This window comes from Numenius arquata, chromosome 1 (assembly GCF_964106895.1).
Source record: "Numenius arquata chromosome 1, bNumArq3.hap1.1, whole genome shotgun sequence".
In the NCBI taxonomy this organism is placed as follows: Eukaryota; Metazoa; Chordata; class Aves; order Charadriiformes; family Scolopacidae; genus Numenius; species Numenius arquata.
The window spans coordinates 24,828,117-24,841,871 of NC_133576.1; the positions used below are offsets into that span (position 1 = coordinate 24,828,117).

The following is a 13,755-nucleotide window of genomic DNA, read 5'->3' on the forward strand; positions in this document are numbered from 1 at the left end:
AAGAATATCACTGTATTTAACAGTTCACAAGGCTGCTTATATCTTGAAATGCTATGTAAATATAGCCTTCCTTAATCACCAGCCTCTTGAATATATTAGCTCTCTTCAAGTTTCTCCTTGGACACTGGCATTAAAAAACAGGACAAGCAAAACCTCTTGAAACTTTATTGGTGCTGGTTTAAGCAGGGCAATTAGTTCCTTAACGCACAAAGATCAGGCCAAGTAATTCTTTAGTGCTCTGTCATTCTTACAATTGACAAGCTTTCCCCAAAGGATGGCATTTCAGGTAGTTTCCTTGAAATAAGTATGAAATGAAACTAAGGTAATGCTGACCTAGATGTGGCAATGACTTGCCAAATGTGGGTAAATATAGATGTCTTTAGCTTACCTTATGAAATTGGGGAGTGGGGTCCACCTAAAGCAACTTCCACGATCTGAGGTTGTCCCCTCTTGTATTCTCTATCCGGTTGCCCTTCCTCTGGCTCTCGGAGAGCCCTGTTCCTCCCTGGCCTGTTAGGACTGAGGTTTGATGAAGAGAGCTGACCCTGTCAGTCTCATACTTCTCTATCGGTGATGACTGTTCAGCCTGAAAATGGGTGAAAGTGCACCTCGGCGTTCTGCAAGGAAGGGTGGGAGCAAGATGCCTCTGTAGTAAGCGTAACAGCACAGCTTCAAAACCTTGTTTTTTTACTGTTGGTAGTTTCCATGGAGCTATGAAAACAAAATCAGAGAAAAAAGCCAGGCCAAGTCACTGCTGCCAGCTGTTGGTATAAAACGGTATATATAAAGTGAGTAATCAGCTCATTGCTCTATATATGGTTATGGAAATATGAGAGCTTCAGTGCTTGGGACAGCATTGTGTTTTCTTTTTCTGTGCTTCTCGTCTGTGCCAGCATCGGTGGAGTTCTGCTGAGGTCTCACTAGAGAGGTGATATCGGTCCTTGTGATGGATTGTGTCTGTGTGTCATAGATGCAACGTCTGCTGCGTGCTGACAGGCTGGGGCTCTGAGCAACCGGACAGGGCTTTCTCAGGCCCATTAAGTTCAAACAGTCTCAGCCACATGAGAGAGTAATTTTAATTGACTCCACTAATTTGCTGTTTTGATTCATGGTGTATAAATGGATATGCTGGACCAGATGACTTGTCCATCCAGTACAGCATCTCTGTCTCTTAACATATTGAATATTGCAACACCAGGATAAATTTTAGGCTTTGGTAACAATGTCTAGCAACAATGATGCCAAATGGTGTTTCCCATGCTTACTAATGTACTTGTGAAAATTTTCCCTGTTGGACCTGTTCTGGACATGGCTTCTGGTCTCCACTTAGGTGAAAGCCAGTGCCAAGGGAGTAGGCTCTTGTAAACCAGAGTGCGATGATACTGCGTTGCTGAGCAAAGCAACCTGAGAAGTAGCTGCCTGCACTAGATCTGCTGGTCTAGATTTCAAAGTAAGCCTTCAAACACACAGTGTAAATTTGACCCACTGCATCCAACAGAAGGTGGGTGGGAAGAACTGACATTCCAAAATAAAAAACGGTATGGGTTTTAATCTCTTTTTGTTTTGGAACATTAGTTTTTTAGGAGTTAAATGGGCTTTAAAAATCTCTCCATGTGGATGATCCCAGGTTCTTCTTTTAAAAGTCTCAGCAAACTCCCTGGCCATGCAGTGTTGCATGACTTACATTGTCCCCGCACTGGTCAGCAGAGGAAAGCAATTTCTCTGAGGCAGGATTTGAACAACCAGCTACATACCAAGCGCACTGAGTCGGTGCCAGTAAATTCGTAAGTCCTGAATCATGATTGAGCTCTTCAGAGGCACTTCACTACATGTGCCTCTTCAAACATGAAAGTTAAGTTCTCTTAATTACTCAGTGCCTGTGTCAACTTTTAATTCAAGATTTTGTTTCATTCGTTCCACCTGAGGCCACGTCCTTGCTGCAAAAGAAATCCTACCTTTTGCCTGGGCTGGCTATCTCAGGGTAACATCTCCTAAGAGCAAGGTGACTTCCCTGGAGAGGCTGCCAATTGAAGCAGTTGTTCAGACCTATTCCCTCTTCCTTTACCAGCTGCACCAAGATATAAATTACAAGGGCTTATGATTTTGGTTACGATACTTCCCTTATGGTTTTAGGTTAAAAATAATGAAAAATTGTACAAGTGTTCCTTGTACGGAGGCACAGACTTTGTGTATTTAAATCTGTTCCCTCTGTGCTTTTCTGCTGATCTTACAGCTGTACCACATTTTCATGCAAGCTGATCTTTTTATTTGCTTTCATAGGCAATCTCTCAACTGTAGAAAAGGTCATTAAGTGAAAAATACGCCAATTCTACAGGAGATTGAAGGCGTTACTAATTATGCTATTTCTTCAAGATTGTCAGAAGAAAAATAGGAATGTCTGTTAAAAACATTGAGAACTTCTGATGTTTTTAAGCTTTTCCAATTTGTATATCCCTAAGATTTTTTCCAGTGAACCACTACTAATTGAAGTCTAAGGACAATAGACTTGTGATGTGCCTCAGTAGTTCAGATGCAATCTATGGATCACCCTGAAAACTACTGCTGTAACCTGTTCCATCAATAAATAAATAAACTGGATTTATGAAAAGGAATCGAGGCCCTGATGATACAAATTGGATCAAAAAGAGATTTATCAAATGCAAACAGAGGCCTCTGCGTCTCAAAGTGACTCCCTGTGTCTGGCCTGTGTCAGTGGGGCACTATGCTCTTGATGACAAAGCCACTGATAAATCCAGTATGTTTCAGCTCTGTGTGCTTTGTTGGTGGATGTACGTACTTTTTTTTTTTTTCCTTGCTGTTACATTTGCTAAGGGAGCATGATCTAACCTAAAAGCATGCGGAAATTAACTGAAGTGGGCAAATGCCTAACAACAGCAATTAGACTATTCCTAGTAAAACTTTGCTTTTTTTTCTTCTTCCCCCCCGCCAAGGTTTTTGCTGAGCCCTCCATCAGTCTGTTCGCTCTGGAATGCTGCAAGGGCAGAGAGCTGCACTTCAGTGAAGCCATCAATTCTGTTTTGAATGAAGACCTTCATTTTTACACTCAGTCTGTATGGGTGAGAAGTGGATTGTAAGTATGCAAGAAATATGGAAGAAATATTCTCGTCAGTTTTGCATTATAGGAGCTAATATTGAGCATTTATTTTTCTCCCGATTGCTGCTTTTTTTTCATAGGATGTATTTTATGTTCTAACGTAAAACGTATTTTGAGACAATATAAAATAACAGAAATGCAATTGAATGCTAGACCCACTTTTTGTATCAGGACCCAAAATGCAAAAAAGCTCTGGGCAGAGGTTGTATTTCCCCCATAATAATCATCCTTTTATCCCTTTACAGTAACGAACAATAGAGCCTGTGTTCAAGCCAGGAACCAAAAGTAAATAAGTTTTGATTGCTGACTTACAAAGACAGGTAGAGTAAACTTGGACTGCCTTTATTAACTGGCTGTAAAATACCAGCTATAAAGTGCAGTGATTTAACATAAACCACCGTGGTGGTTCAGTGAAGCTTGACGTGCTGATCGGCTGCCAAAGAGGCAGCAACTTCTGAGAGAAGCTCTGGGCAGATCTGACAGCTGGAACAGTAACTTGCTTCTGTTATTTGTTTAAGCCCCCTCCATGAACGTGAATACACACCCAAGGTCTTCTGTGAAAACCATTTTACATCTGCAGAAACGACCTTCTAACCCCTTCCATGTCTTCCCCTTCCACCTTTTGGAGAAACTCCGAAGTATTCTGTCTTGGCCAGGTTTTCAGTCTCCACATCCACAGCAGCAGCAAGTCACTTGCAGTCTCATCCTGCAACTCAGACTGACTGGAAGCTGCTGTTCTTCTAATGTGATACACAATTTCCTGTGTTTATTTTTTAACCTTTTCCCTACCTTTTTCACGTAGGGCTGTAATTTTCTCGAGAGATCTTGTGGGATGACCTAAAACCACACAAAATTTGAACTGATTGGGCAAGGAATTAGTGTAGACTGTTCACGGCTTAGTTATATCTCTGTTGTGTTTACGAGGAATTTTTCAAATGCATCTAGTCCATTGCTACCTAGAAGCCAGAACCCTTCTATGGCGCTCTGTAGCAATGCTGCTGAGCACTCCTCTGATTCTTTGAGGTTGGTATTACATAGCTAATGCTGCAGAGCACCGTGAACTGTTTTTTCTTTCAGGAATTTCACACAAGCATTTTTCCTGAAAGGTTAGTTAAGGACCGAAACTCCCTTTCTTTAAGAGCAGTCAGTGGCAATTGACTTTAGCTGTGGGCCCATAGTGAACATAAACTTCCCAACAGAGCTTGGCGAACTCACTATAAATTCTAGTCCCTATCTTCTGTGCCGCTTCCATCCAGAGCCCTTGCTGAAAATATATGGAGTGAGCAATCATCTGCTGCTGTTGTCTTGAGGTGCCCCAGGTGAGAGTGGCAAGCAGTTCCTGTTTGAGGCTGAGAATGTCACATACCCATTGCCTGTGATCTGGTGCTAGTTTAGAGGAGGAAAGGCCTTCTCTGGGAGGAGCATCTGACTTACTTCTGGTGGGAGTGTGTCTGGCTTCATACATCCGTGGAGGTGTTACAGTCTAAAGAGTGTCCTGTTGGGGAATGTCTCTTTATGAGCTTTCTCTGCCCTCTCATCAAGGTGTGGAACTGGAAATTAAATCGCTTTGCCCGTGCAAAAGCCTTTACAGTTGGCTGTAAAGGAAGGGTGACGGCTTTGGGAGCACACAGTAGAAAAGCACAGGAGAGTGAGCGCAACAGTCCAGCCCCTTCCCCATCTTCATGTTCATTTCTGAGTACCCCAGCCAGGTTAGCTGGTTCCCCGTCTCTGGGAAGGGTTGAGGCAGAATGGCTGGGCTTTCTCTGAGCTCCTTGTAATGCTCCCTAGCAAATAGGCCCTCCATAGTCTGTCCCCATCCCACACTGCAGATGATAGGCTAAAGGCTGAGGGTGGCAGGTGATCATGAGAAGTCTGTGAGTCACCTTGTCTGTGACCAAGAGTTCAGGAATGCCGATTTAGAGGGTTTTTTGGCTCCTTGCCCCAAAGCCTACTGTCAGCTTTAGGCAAATGACAAAGATTTATGTAAACATACCGATGGCATCTTGCTGCCAGGCTTAGCTACAAGGATCCTTCCTGAGCCAACTGACCACCTCAGTCACAAATGGCACCAGCCTGGACTGGGGCTTGGCAAAGGGGGCTGGGGTCTGAGGCACTCCAAGGTGTGGGTAGGATGGCACAGTGGGGGCTGCTGGTCTCTCTGCCTGAGAGCTGAGGTGCATTTTGTCTGTGTCATTTTTGCCCAGCCTGGCTTCACGTGGTTATTACTGTAACAGTCTTTCCCCTCTGTTTCCTATAAACGTCTGCTTTGAAACTGCATTTCAAATGAGACCGTTTGATGCTCTGAGAACAACCTTAACAGTGAATTCTCAGTGACTTGACAGAAAGCATCGCAAAGAAAAAGTCAGGAATGTGTTAGAACATGCAGTGGCGGCCAGGCTGCTCTGGATACCTGTTAAGTCAGGAGGTATAGGACTTAATTTGAAGAAACAGTGATACCACCTCATTATGAGGCAGTTCACAGCTGGCACACTTTAGCCTCCACGCAGTCCTGAGCAAGGCTGGCTGTCAGTTTCTCAGATTAGGTGCAACGAGGAAAGTAAATTACAGGTGCTGTGAGCACTGGTTGTGGCTGTTTTCTCAGTGACTTAAGAGTACAGCTGTCCCTCATGTTCTTGGCAGCTGACCTGTAAAACAGGTAACGTGGGGCAACCAGTGTTTGCTTTGTGTTCAGAGGAGTTAATGAGTCAAGTGTTTGGGATGCAGTGTCTGCACAACAATGTCCTATTGATATAAACAAAACCAATCTGTGATCCTGAGGCTGCCTTTGTAAGCAGCAACACAGGATTTAGTGGGCAGTTGCCCAGATAACAAGGGGTCTCTATGTGTCGGTGCTTTAACTCTGTGTGTGCTAAAGGATTCAACCGTGTCCATGGCTCAGAATTATTTATTACAGTAAAGTCTGTTACAGTAATGTGTAGGTTTTGGAGTAAATATTTTGTATGTGTTTTCAGACAAGTGGAATAGCTATAAAAAGCTTTAACTGTAATAAAATATTGGACAATATCCTTTCGTAATTAATATGTACAGCCAGGCAAAGCTGCAAGTAGTGCAGTGTGGTGTGTGGCTTTGTAGTTTCCTGATGCATGCCCACTGAAACTTGCATTATTCCCATCTGGGTTCATGCAGAGGTTCTCATATTTGTGGGAAAAAAAACTGGGAGGAGGTGGGTAGGAGAGTGGGTATGGAGTTTACAAGTTTCAGGCAGGCAAACAGAAAACAAGTCTTAATTTAGACAGCGAACAGTTAAACCACTGAAATGGCTGGCATTTTGCAGCACAGCAATAGAGGTGTGATGTTAGCGCTACCGTGGAGAGGTTTGGGGGCTTTCAAGAGCAGAGTCCTGAACACAAGCCTGTAGTTTTGTTGTGCTGCAGTTAACTGTAGTCTTTCGTGTTCTGTTTTCTGTATCCAGGTGGATTGCATACGAGGGATGTAATTTTTTAGGAAAGCAGATTCTGCTGGAGCCCAGTGAGATTTCGAACTGGAACGAACACAGCGGCTGGAAAGTAATTGGCTCCCTTCGTCCTATGAAGCAGGTAGTGTAACAGTGTATGAGGACAATGTTTTGGTTTTGGACAGGGATTAGCACCCAAGTATCAGCTCTACCACTAAGTATAATGGTGTGCATTGTGCTCCTTAAATCAGGCCAAATGATGACAGCCAGAAGGACCTACTGGAAGATTAGCGAGGCAGAAAATTCCTCCAGTGACAGTTATTGAGATCTATGTTAGGCTCCTAAAGGGAAATAATTCCTAGTTTCTCTGAGCCAAGTTTTGTTTTTCTGAATAGCTCATTAGCATGTTCTGTAGATGCTCTATTTTTAAATTTTTGCCCTATAACAATAATAATGAGAGAACCAATTCTATATTGGCTTGTTTCATAATTAACATAAATGCAAGCAAGAACAAATTTTATTGTGCCGTAGCCTGGATTTCCAAAAGAAGCAAAGTTTACGCAGTTTTTCCCTCTCTGCCTCGCCCCAAGTAACACCAATTTCAATCTCATTCAAACATTCAGGTCTCAAAACCACAACGTTCGTAGGAGCTCTGTGAAAGGTAGATAGAGAAGCAAGACTGAGATAAATGCCCCTCAGTCAAGGAAAAGCAGGTACAATTCTGATCCTCTGCCTTTCCAAGAGACAGCAGGTACCCAGTGACACACCTAAGCTCCAAACCAGTCAAAAGCACGTGTTGCCACTGCCCAGTTAGGCAGCTGTGGGAGGGCAGCGTCTGGGCAGACAGGAAAAGGGAAGGGGAGAGCGGCAGGGAAACGTGAGCAGCAACCCCACTGGAAAAGAGGTTTTGTTAGCTCTGCTTCTCACAGAACGGCTTGTTTCCACTTAGTGACAAATGCTGCTTTATTTTTAAATATTAGATTCAACCGTGGAAATGTTGCCGTGAACAAAAATAATCATCTTTAGCATTAGTTATGCATTATCTGTCATCCCCGCCCTCAATAAGAAAAGTAAAGATTTTTTTTTTTCCCCCCCCCAGTGATTTGTTAGTCTAAGATGTTGACAGCTCTATGGAATTCTTTGGAAGTGGTAACTACCAAAGGATCCCTTTTTGGTTCTATTTTTGCAAATAATAATGAAAATAATTTGGGCTGAACTTAAAACCAGAACTCTCTCCTCAGCCAGCAATCTGAAGAGCTATTATATTTGGTAGCATCCTTCTTTACACTGCAACAGCGAGCAGCGTTACAAGGCCTTCTTCAGCTCCTTTGCTGGGACGTTGGCATTTGGGGTTTGTGTGATTATTTTGGGGGGGGGTGGGGTATTTTGTTTTAAATTCTGCAAACTGAGGACTTCCTTGAGTTTATGCAGTCACCTACCTGTGCTTGATGCTTCTGTGGGCAAATGGTCTTTTGGGGTTTTTTTTGAGACTGGAGTAATTCTATAAACTTGCACTTCATGTTTCTTCCTTCTGGCTCCATTACAAATCACAAAACCGGTTAAGCCTGCCAGGGTAAGAGGCAGTGCAAGAAAAAGTGAAACATTTGAAACTCATGCAAAATGAGACCCAAAAATTTTGCTCAGTGACCCTTCATTGTAAAGGGCCTGATCCCTAAAGGGTATGAACCCTTCCTTGTAAAGAATAGCTACGCACCGTGCTAATACACATTAGTTTATTGATGTTTGGTGGGAGAGAGGCTTTACTGTCTGTACCTTAAGGTTTGTTTTAATATGAAAAAAAGGAGATTCAAAGCTCCCAGAAGAAAAACTCTGCTTGAGCTGGGATTCCAGCAGAGCTGCCCTTTATAACTCACTGCTCTTTATTTGCGCCAAAATCAGTGAGTAACAGAGCAAAAGCTTGATCCCTGAAGTAGCCCTACAAAATCTCCTTATTTTTTGAGTAAACAGCGATGCCAAGCCAGTACCTTGTTTTCTATGTCTGTTCAAAAGCAGTGGTGTAACTCTCGGCTGTATATTCCAGTTAAAGGGGGCTGAAGTTGCTGGATACGTAACTCGGTAAGTTTTGTGTCCTGAGAACAAAAAGCTTGTGAAGTACAGCCCATTTACTGGCCTTGGAATGAGCGAAATGTGCTTAATCAGAGGTATTGGCATATCACAGGAATTAGTTCTATAAATACATTTTTTTAAAAAAACAACTATCTGCCATTGCTGTTCACTGCTGCTTTACATTCACGTGTCCAACAAGGATACAGAACATCCTCATCTGAAACTGGAAATGGAACACGTACTTTAGAAAACTGATAAACGATGGAGGGAAGGCATTCTCACGTCAACTTCCTTAATCTCTGTGTTATACCCATTTTCCTTCACACCATTCCAGCCAGCCGTGTACCTCAGAGTGAAGAACCGAGCCCAAGGTAAATATTTGACAGTCGCTGGAAGCCTAGCAGATATAAGAGCAACGTCAGTGTGTGCGTCCCCGTACAATGGCAAGAATACCCAGATCTGGCACTACTGTTGTGGACTCTTCAAATCCAAGGTGAGTTTCCAGATGCTGGAAGCGGGTGAGGTGTGTCACCTGCTGGCCTTTCACCTTCACTTCTTGCTTTTGCTGTTGGCTAGTGTTAACACCAGGACACTAGTTAACACTAGAGGCTTTTGGCCTCTCCCATGCATCTTGAACCGGAACTCATAACCTACATCCTCCTACTACATAAGGACAGATTTGATCTCTCTGCTTTGGCAAGTTGAACTGCTTTTCACATCTGTCTAATGGGACTGATGTTCCTGGAAGTAGGAACCTGGTTTTGTCTAAAGTCACAAGTTTAAGTTTATTACCTCTAAAGAATTAAGAACTTCTCTGCGAAGTACTATGTGAAGAAAAGCTGTAAGTGATTTTGTATTAATGCTGCCCTTGGCAGGCTGTTATTAATCCATAAAAGCTGACAATTTAACATAAGAAACACCTGAAGTGACAAAGACCACCACTTTGATCAAGCAGCTGGTCAATTGCTGACTAACCTGTTGCCAGCTTGCTTGCCAGGCTGGGTACCAGCTACAGCGTGATTACTGCAGTATGCTCCGTGCCAGAAACAGAAACAAGGCAGACACAAACCGAAGGCTTTGTGGCCCGGATCTCACTTCTTCTCTTGTTCCTTAGGCTAACAACGCCTGCCTGGATGTCATTGGTGGCAGAGACATCCCTGGGGCCAAAGTTGCGCTCTGGACAGAACACGGGAAGGACAGGCAAAAGTGGAGATTCAACGAGGATGGAACCATCAGCTCATACCTCAGCGACCAACTGGTGCTTGATATTAAAGGTATTTAAAAAAAAAAAAAGGGGGCAAACAACTAACCCTGGCATGTTCTAAGTGCATTTTTTGATTGAGGTTAGTTGCCGTGTTCAAGCTCTTTTTGTATTTAAGGTTAAAGACTGAATCCTGTCTTTCCTGGTAGGTTTATGCTACTTGGCAGTAGGACAAGAAACAACAGGCCAGTGGGGGAAAACCTTACTCTTTTGATCCCAGAGGTTTACGTGGATCAGATCTATTCCACTTGAGGCAGTTCAGTACCGCTGATGCAAGAACTGCAAGTTACAGAAGACAAAATGTTGAAGGAAAAGCAACCACAAAATAAGTGCAGCTCAAAAAGAGAAAAGTGCTCACTCCTTATGTTTTTGCAGTGGTGAAAATTGTCATTGCTCAAGTCCTAGTCCTTCTAATTATCCGCTGTGATAGAACCACCTCAATGGAGAACGCCTGTGCCTCACACAATTTGTTCAAGCCCCGCCGCTGGCACTAGGGTTTTATCCCCTAGGGAAAGGCTGCGGGGCAGTGACTGCGCAGTGGCTGGCTATGAGGTTGGGGGCTCCGTGGTGCTATCTTCTCAATGTCCTATTGGCTGTCTGCAGCTCAGATCCGACCTCTGCAGCTCAGGTTTACTGATAATGAATTCTCAGCCCTGTGATGTTGAACTAATAGAGAGCATTTCCTGGCTTCTCGAACTAAGGAGTTTAACCACCATTAGTAATTCACAGTTACTACAAAGCCATTGAACGCACCTGGTGATACTGATGGCAACTCTCTGACAGTATCAGAAAGCTGTGCTGCCCAGGCTACTCCAAAACACAATGCTGACAGCTGGCGTGGTGAGATACCATCTCAGAGATCTTTAGAACATTTCTTTCTTTTAGTGGATTTTTATTTATGGTATAATGATAAAAAATATGCACTGTCACATCTATGCTCCGTGTATTCAAAGGAGAGAAATTTTATTTTAAGGGCTCCCTAAATTTGTGGTTGAATTTGATATGCTACATCAAATCGCCTCATGTGTATCTGTAAATCTGTGTATTTCTACTATAGCAATACGCACCTTAAAAGTCGAGGCACACAGCGGGAGCTCAGGATCTGCCAAAGGCAAAATCTCTGCAGAGGTGCTGTTTCGGTGCACAAAGGTGCAGTTCAGGACTCGGGTTTGTGGTGTGCTCTGCTTCCTGACTAATGGAGCTCCTCGGGGCCTAAGCTGGCAAGTGACCATTTGAAGGTGACAAACGTACAGAGGCAGAGTGGACACCAACCCCCTACCTGGTGGAATTTCTATTTTTCAGCTGATTTTCCTACTTTATTACACTTTATAAAGATTATGCATAGACTTTTCTGAGCATTTCTTTTTAAAACTTTGTCCTTCCTGATTTTGTTTTTAAGGAGGAAACTACTATGACAAGAACCACATCATTATGAATCAGCCGATAGATGACAAACATTCACAAAAATGGGATATTGAAATCTTGTGAGTAAGACCCACCACGCAGATGGTCCTTGTGTGGGTTATTAACATCTAGAGGGGGACAAAAAGCCAACTACTGAAGTCACGCACCACTGGAACCTTAAGCAGCAATTCCGTTCTACTTTCCTTCATACCAAGCACCAACTCCTAAAACAACTGAATTTTGCACAAATCTGGAAGACGGGAAGTCGATCTAGTGTCTTTCTGCAGGGAAGCTGATTCTTTAGAGGCCACTCCTATGAAAGTTGCTATTACTTTTCATCTGAAGTATTATAATGCAAAAGACCAGACGTAAGTTTTGTGGGATATGAACTGCAAGAGCTAATACAGGAAAGGCTCTTTAGAAACGTTGTCTTTCCCTTCCTTGCAAACGGATGGGAGCTCACTGAAGAATGAATGCACTAAGGAGCTTGAAAGGACTTTGATGTCCTGAGTGAAACTGTGTGTGCTCCAAGCCATCCTGAAGCGCAGATCATATCTTTTGCTAAAATGCAATTTATTTTGTTCATAAAGACAACTTTGAACTGAAATTACCAGCTCAGCGTGTGAAATGGGGCAGTAGAGAACGCCTGACTCTCACCCCCCTAATGTTCATGGTAGACCTTTGTCTTCATTTGTTTTAACAATACCAAATTTCCAGATTCAGGAACCGGTTTTGCTGACCCATGGCCTGTTTCCAACTCATGAAATTTTAAGTTATGGCTGAAGGTCACCTTTAACATGGAGCTGTGTGTACATGTATCAAAAGAGAATAAACAGTCCTGGGTCAGGCTAGACTTCTACAAGGGCTAGCTGCATTTAAAGCAGTAACGATTTTAACTCTAGCTGTATTTTATTTGATGTATATAGGTTAATTTAATACAACATAATTTGGTCTCGAAACCATGTCTTCCTTCAGAAAATAATTCATCGCAGTGTGTCTTTTCAAAGGTGCTGGCAGCCTGCACTTCAGCGCTTGCTTAACGTTAAAAGAACAGCGTTAACTGCGTGTTAGTGTTACCTGTGGCTCATCAGCAACATGTACATCTTACCCCAAAGGATGAAGACTTGAGACTAGTGGTCCAGACTGCGACATGCTGGTGGCTTCCTCAGTTTCAGCACGATGCAAAGGAGGCTACTAGCTCTCGCTTGACACAGACAGAGCCAAATACCAACCAAGTTGTTACAGGCTTGAAAAGCGCATTCCTCACTCAACACTGACAAACACAGAAGGAACTGCCGACAGCTCTAGGGCTGTAAACACCTGACATGGAAGAGAAGTCCCTTAAACCACTGGTAACTTCATTTGATTTCAGCATCACTAAATTAATCTACTTCACTGAAAATGTCGTATTTTTTTTTTTCCTTATTTGTATATTCAGGGTATGTATTTCTGTAACTATTTAAAGAGTTTAGGGTAGCTAAAGACAGATGTTTTAGTTTCCGAAAGCTGTAATTATTCCAGCTGCGCATTCAAACAGGATTCATCCCCAACCAAATGAAAATACAGAACCCTAAGTTTGCCACAGAAATAAAATATATGGATGTCTATTTTTGTATGAAATGGAGTTCTATATCGTACTATTTAAAAAAAGACAAACTTATCTACTTGCACTTACTATTTTACATTCTAAAATTATGATAAATTTGCTGTTTAAGTAACAGATTTTTTCAAATGTATGTATATATTTTTTCCAACTAAAGCACTTGTTTAGCTTTTTTTATGTAAGTCAGCATATCAAGTGTTTGACATGTGACTTGCTTTCCAGATGAAGTTTTTAAAGCCTGTGTAAAAAGTTCCAGTCTTTTAAAACCAAGAACGGCTAAATCGCATGTGGTATGTGAGTGTTACATAACAAAGTAAAGCAGGCTTTTGTACTTAAAGAGCTCTTGAATGTAAAATGCTAAGCATGTATATTTTAATTGTATAAAACTTTTTTTAGGAGGAACATTTTGCTTGTTGGTTTCTTTTTTAAACAAACTAAATACAACAATAGTTTTTAGCAGATGCCAAGTGCATTCCTGTAAAATATTTCCTTCCAAATGGACGAAAAAGGGCTAAGCACATTGAATATGTGACTGCTGTCCCATTAGTGTGCATATTGTGTTCAAGTATTAAAATAACTGCACTGCACCCATCAAAACCCATTCAAGTGAGCACTGAAGATACAGATTGCGGTTCCAGGTTTGGGTTACTTTAACCTCTACCTCCCCCAACACCACTTTAAATGTAAAATACTTACTGTTTGTTTATTCCAGAGGTGGCAGTATCTCAGGGGTTTTCTTGGGCAAAGTCTTACCCCTTTGGGAAACAACATGCACAGCTTTTACTGAGAAGCTTTTGTTCTCTCAGGGCAAACAAACAGAACAAAAAGGGTTTCTTGCTGGTGAACTTTAGGAATGAAAAGCCCAAGGTCCTGGAGCCCTGCTCCATGAA

General features: G+C 42.4%; 1 protein-coding gene across 1 annotated transcript in view; it reads left to right on the top strand.

Moving 5' to 3' along the window:
• CRYBG3 (crystallin beta-gamma domain containing 3) overlaps window positions 1-13,265 on the top strand; it is a 97,247-nt gene extending 83,982 nt beyond the window's left edge. Inside the window, exons 19-23 of the mRNA XM_074166384.1 lie at window positions 2,952-3,091; window positions 6,549-6,672; window positions 8,932-9,090; window positions 9,712-9,871; window positions 11,258-13,265. Coding sequence (XP_074022485.1) covers window positions 2,952-3,091; window positions 6,549-6,672; window positions 8,932-9,090; window positions 9,712-9,871; window positions 11,258-11,346 — 672 coding nt within the window. The 3' untranslated portion in view covers window positions 11,347-13,265. The remainder of the gene's footprint in view (window positions 1-2,951; window positions 3,092-6,548; window positions 6,673-8,931; window positions 9,091-9,711; window positions 9,872-11,257) is intronic.
• The last annotated feature ends 490 nt before the right edge of the window (window positions 13,266-13,755 follow it).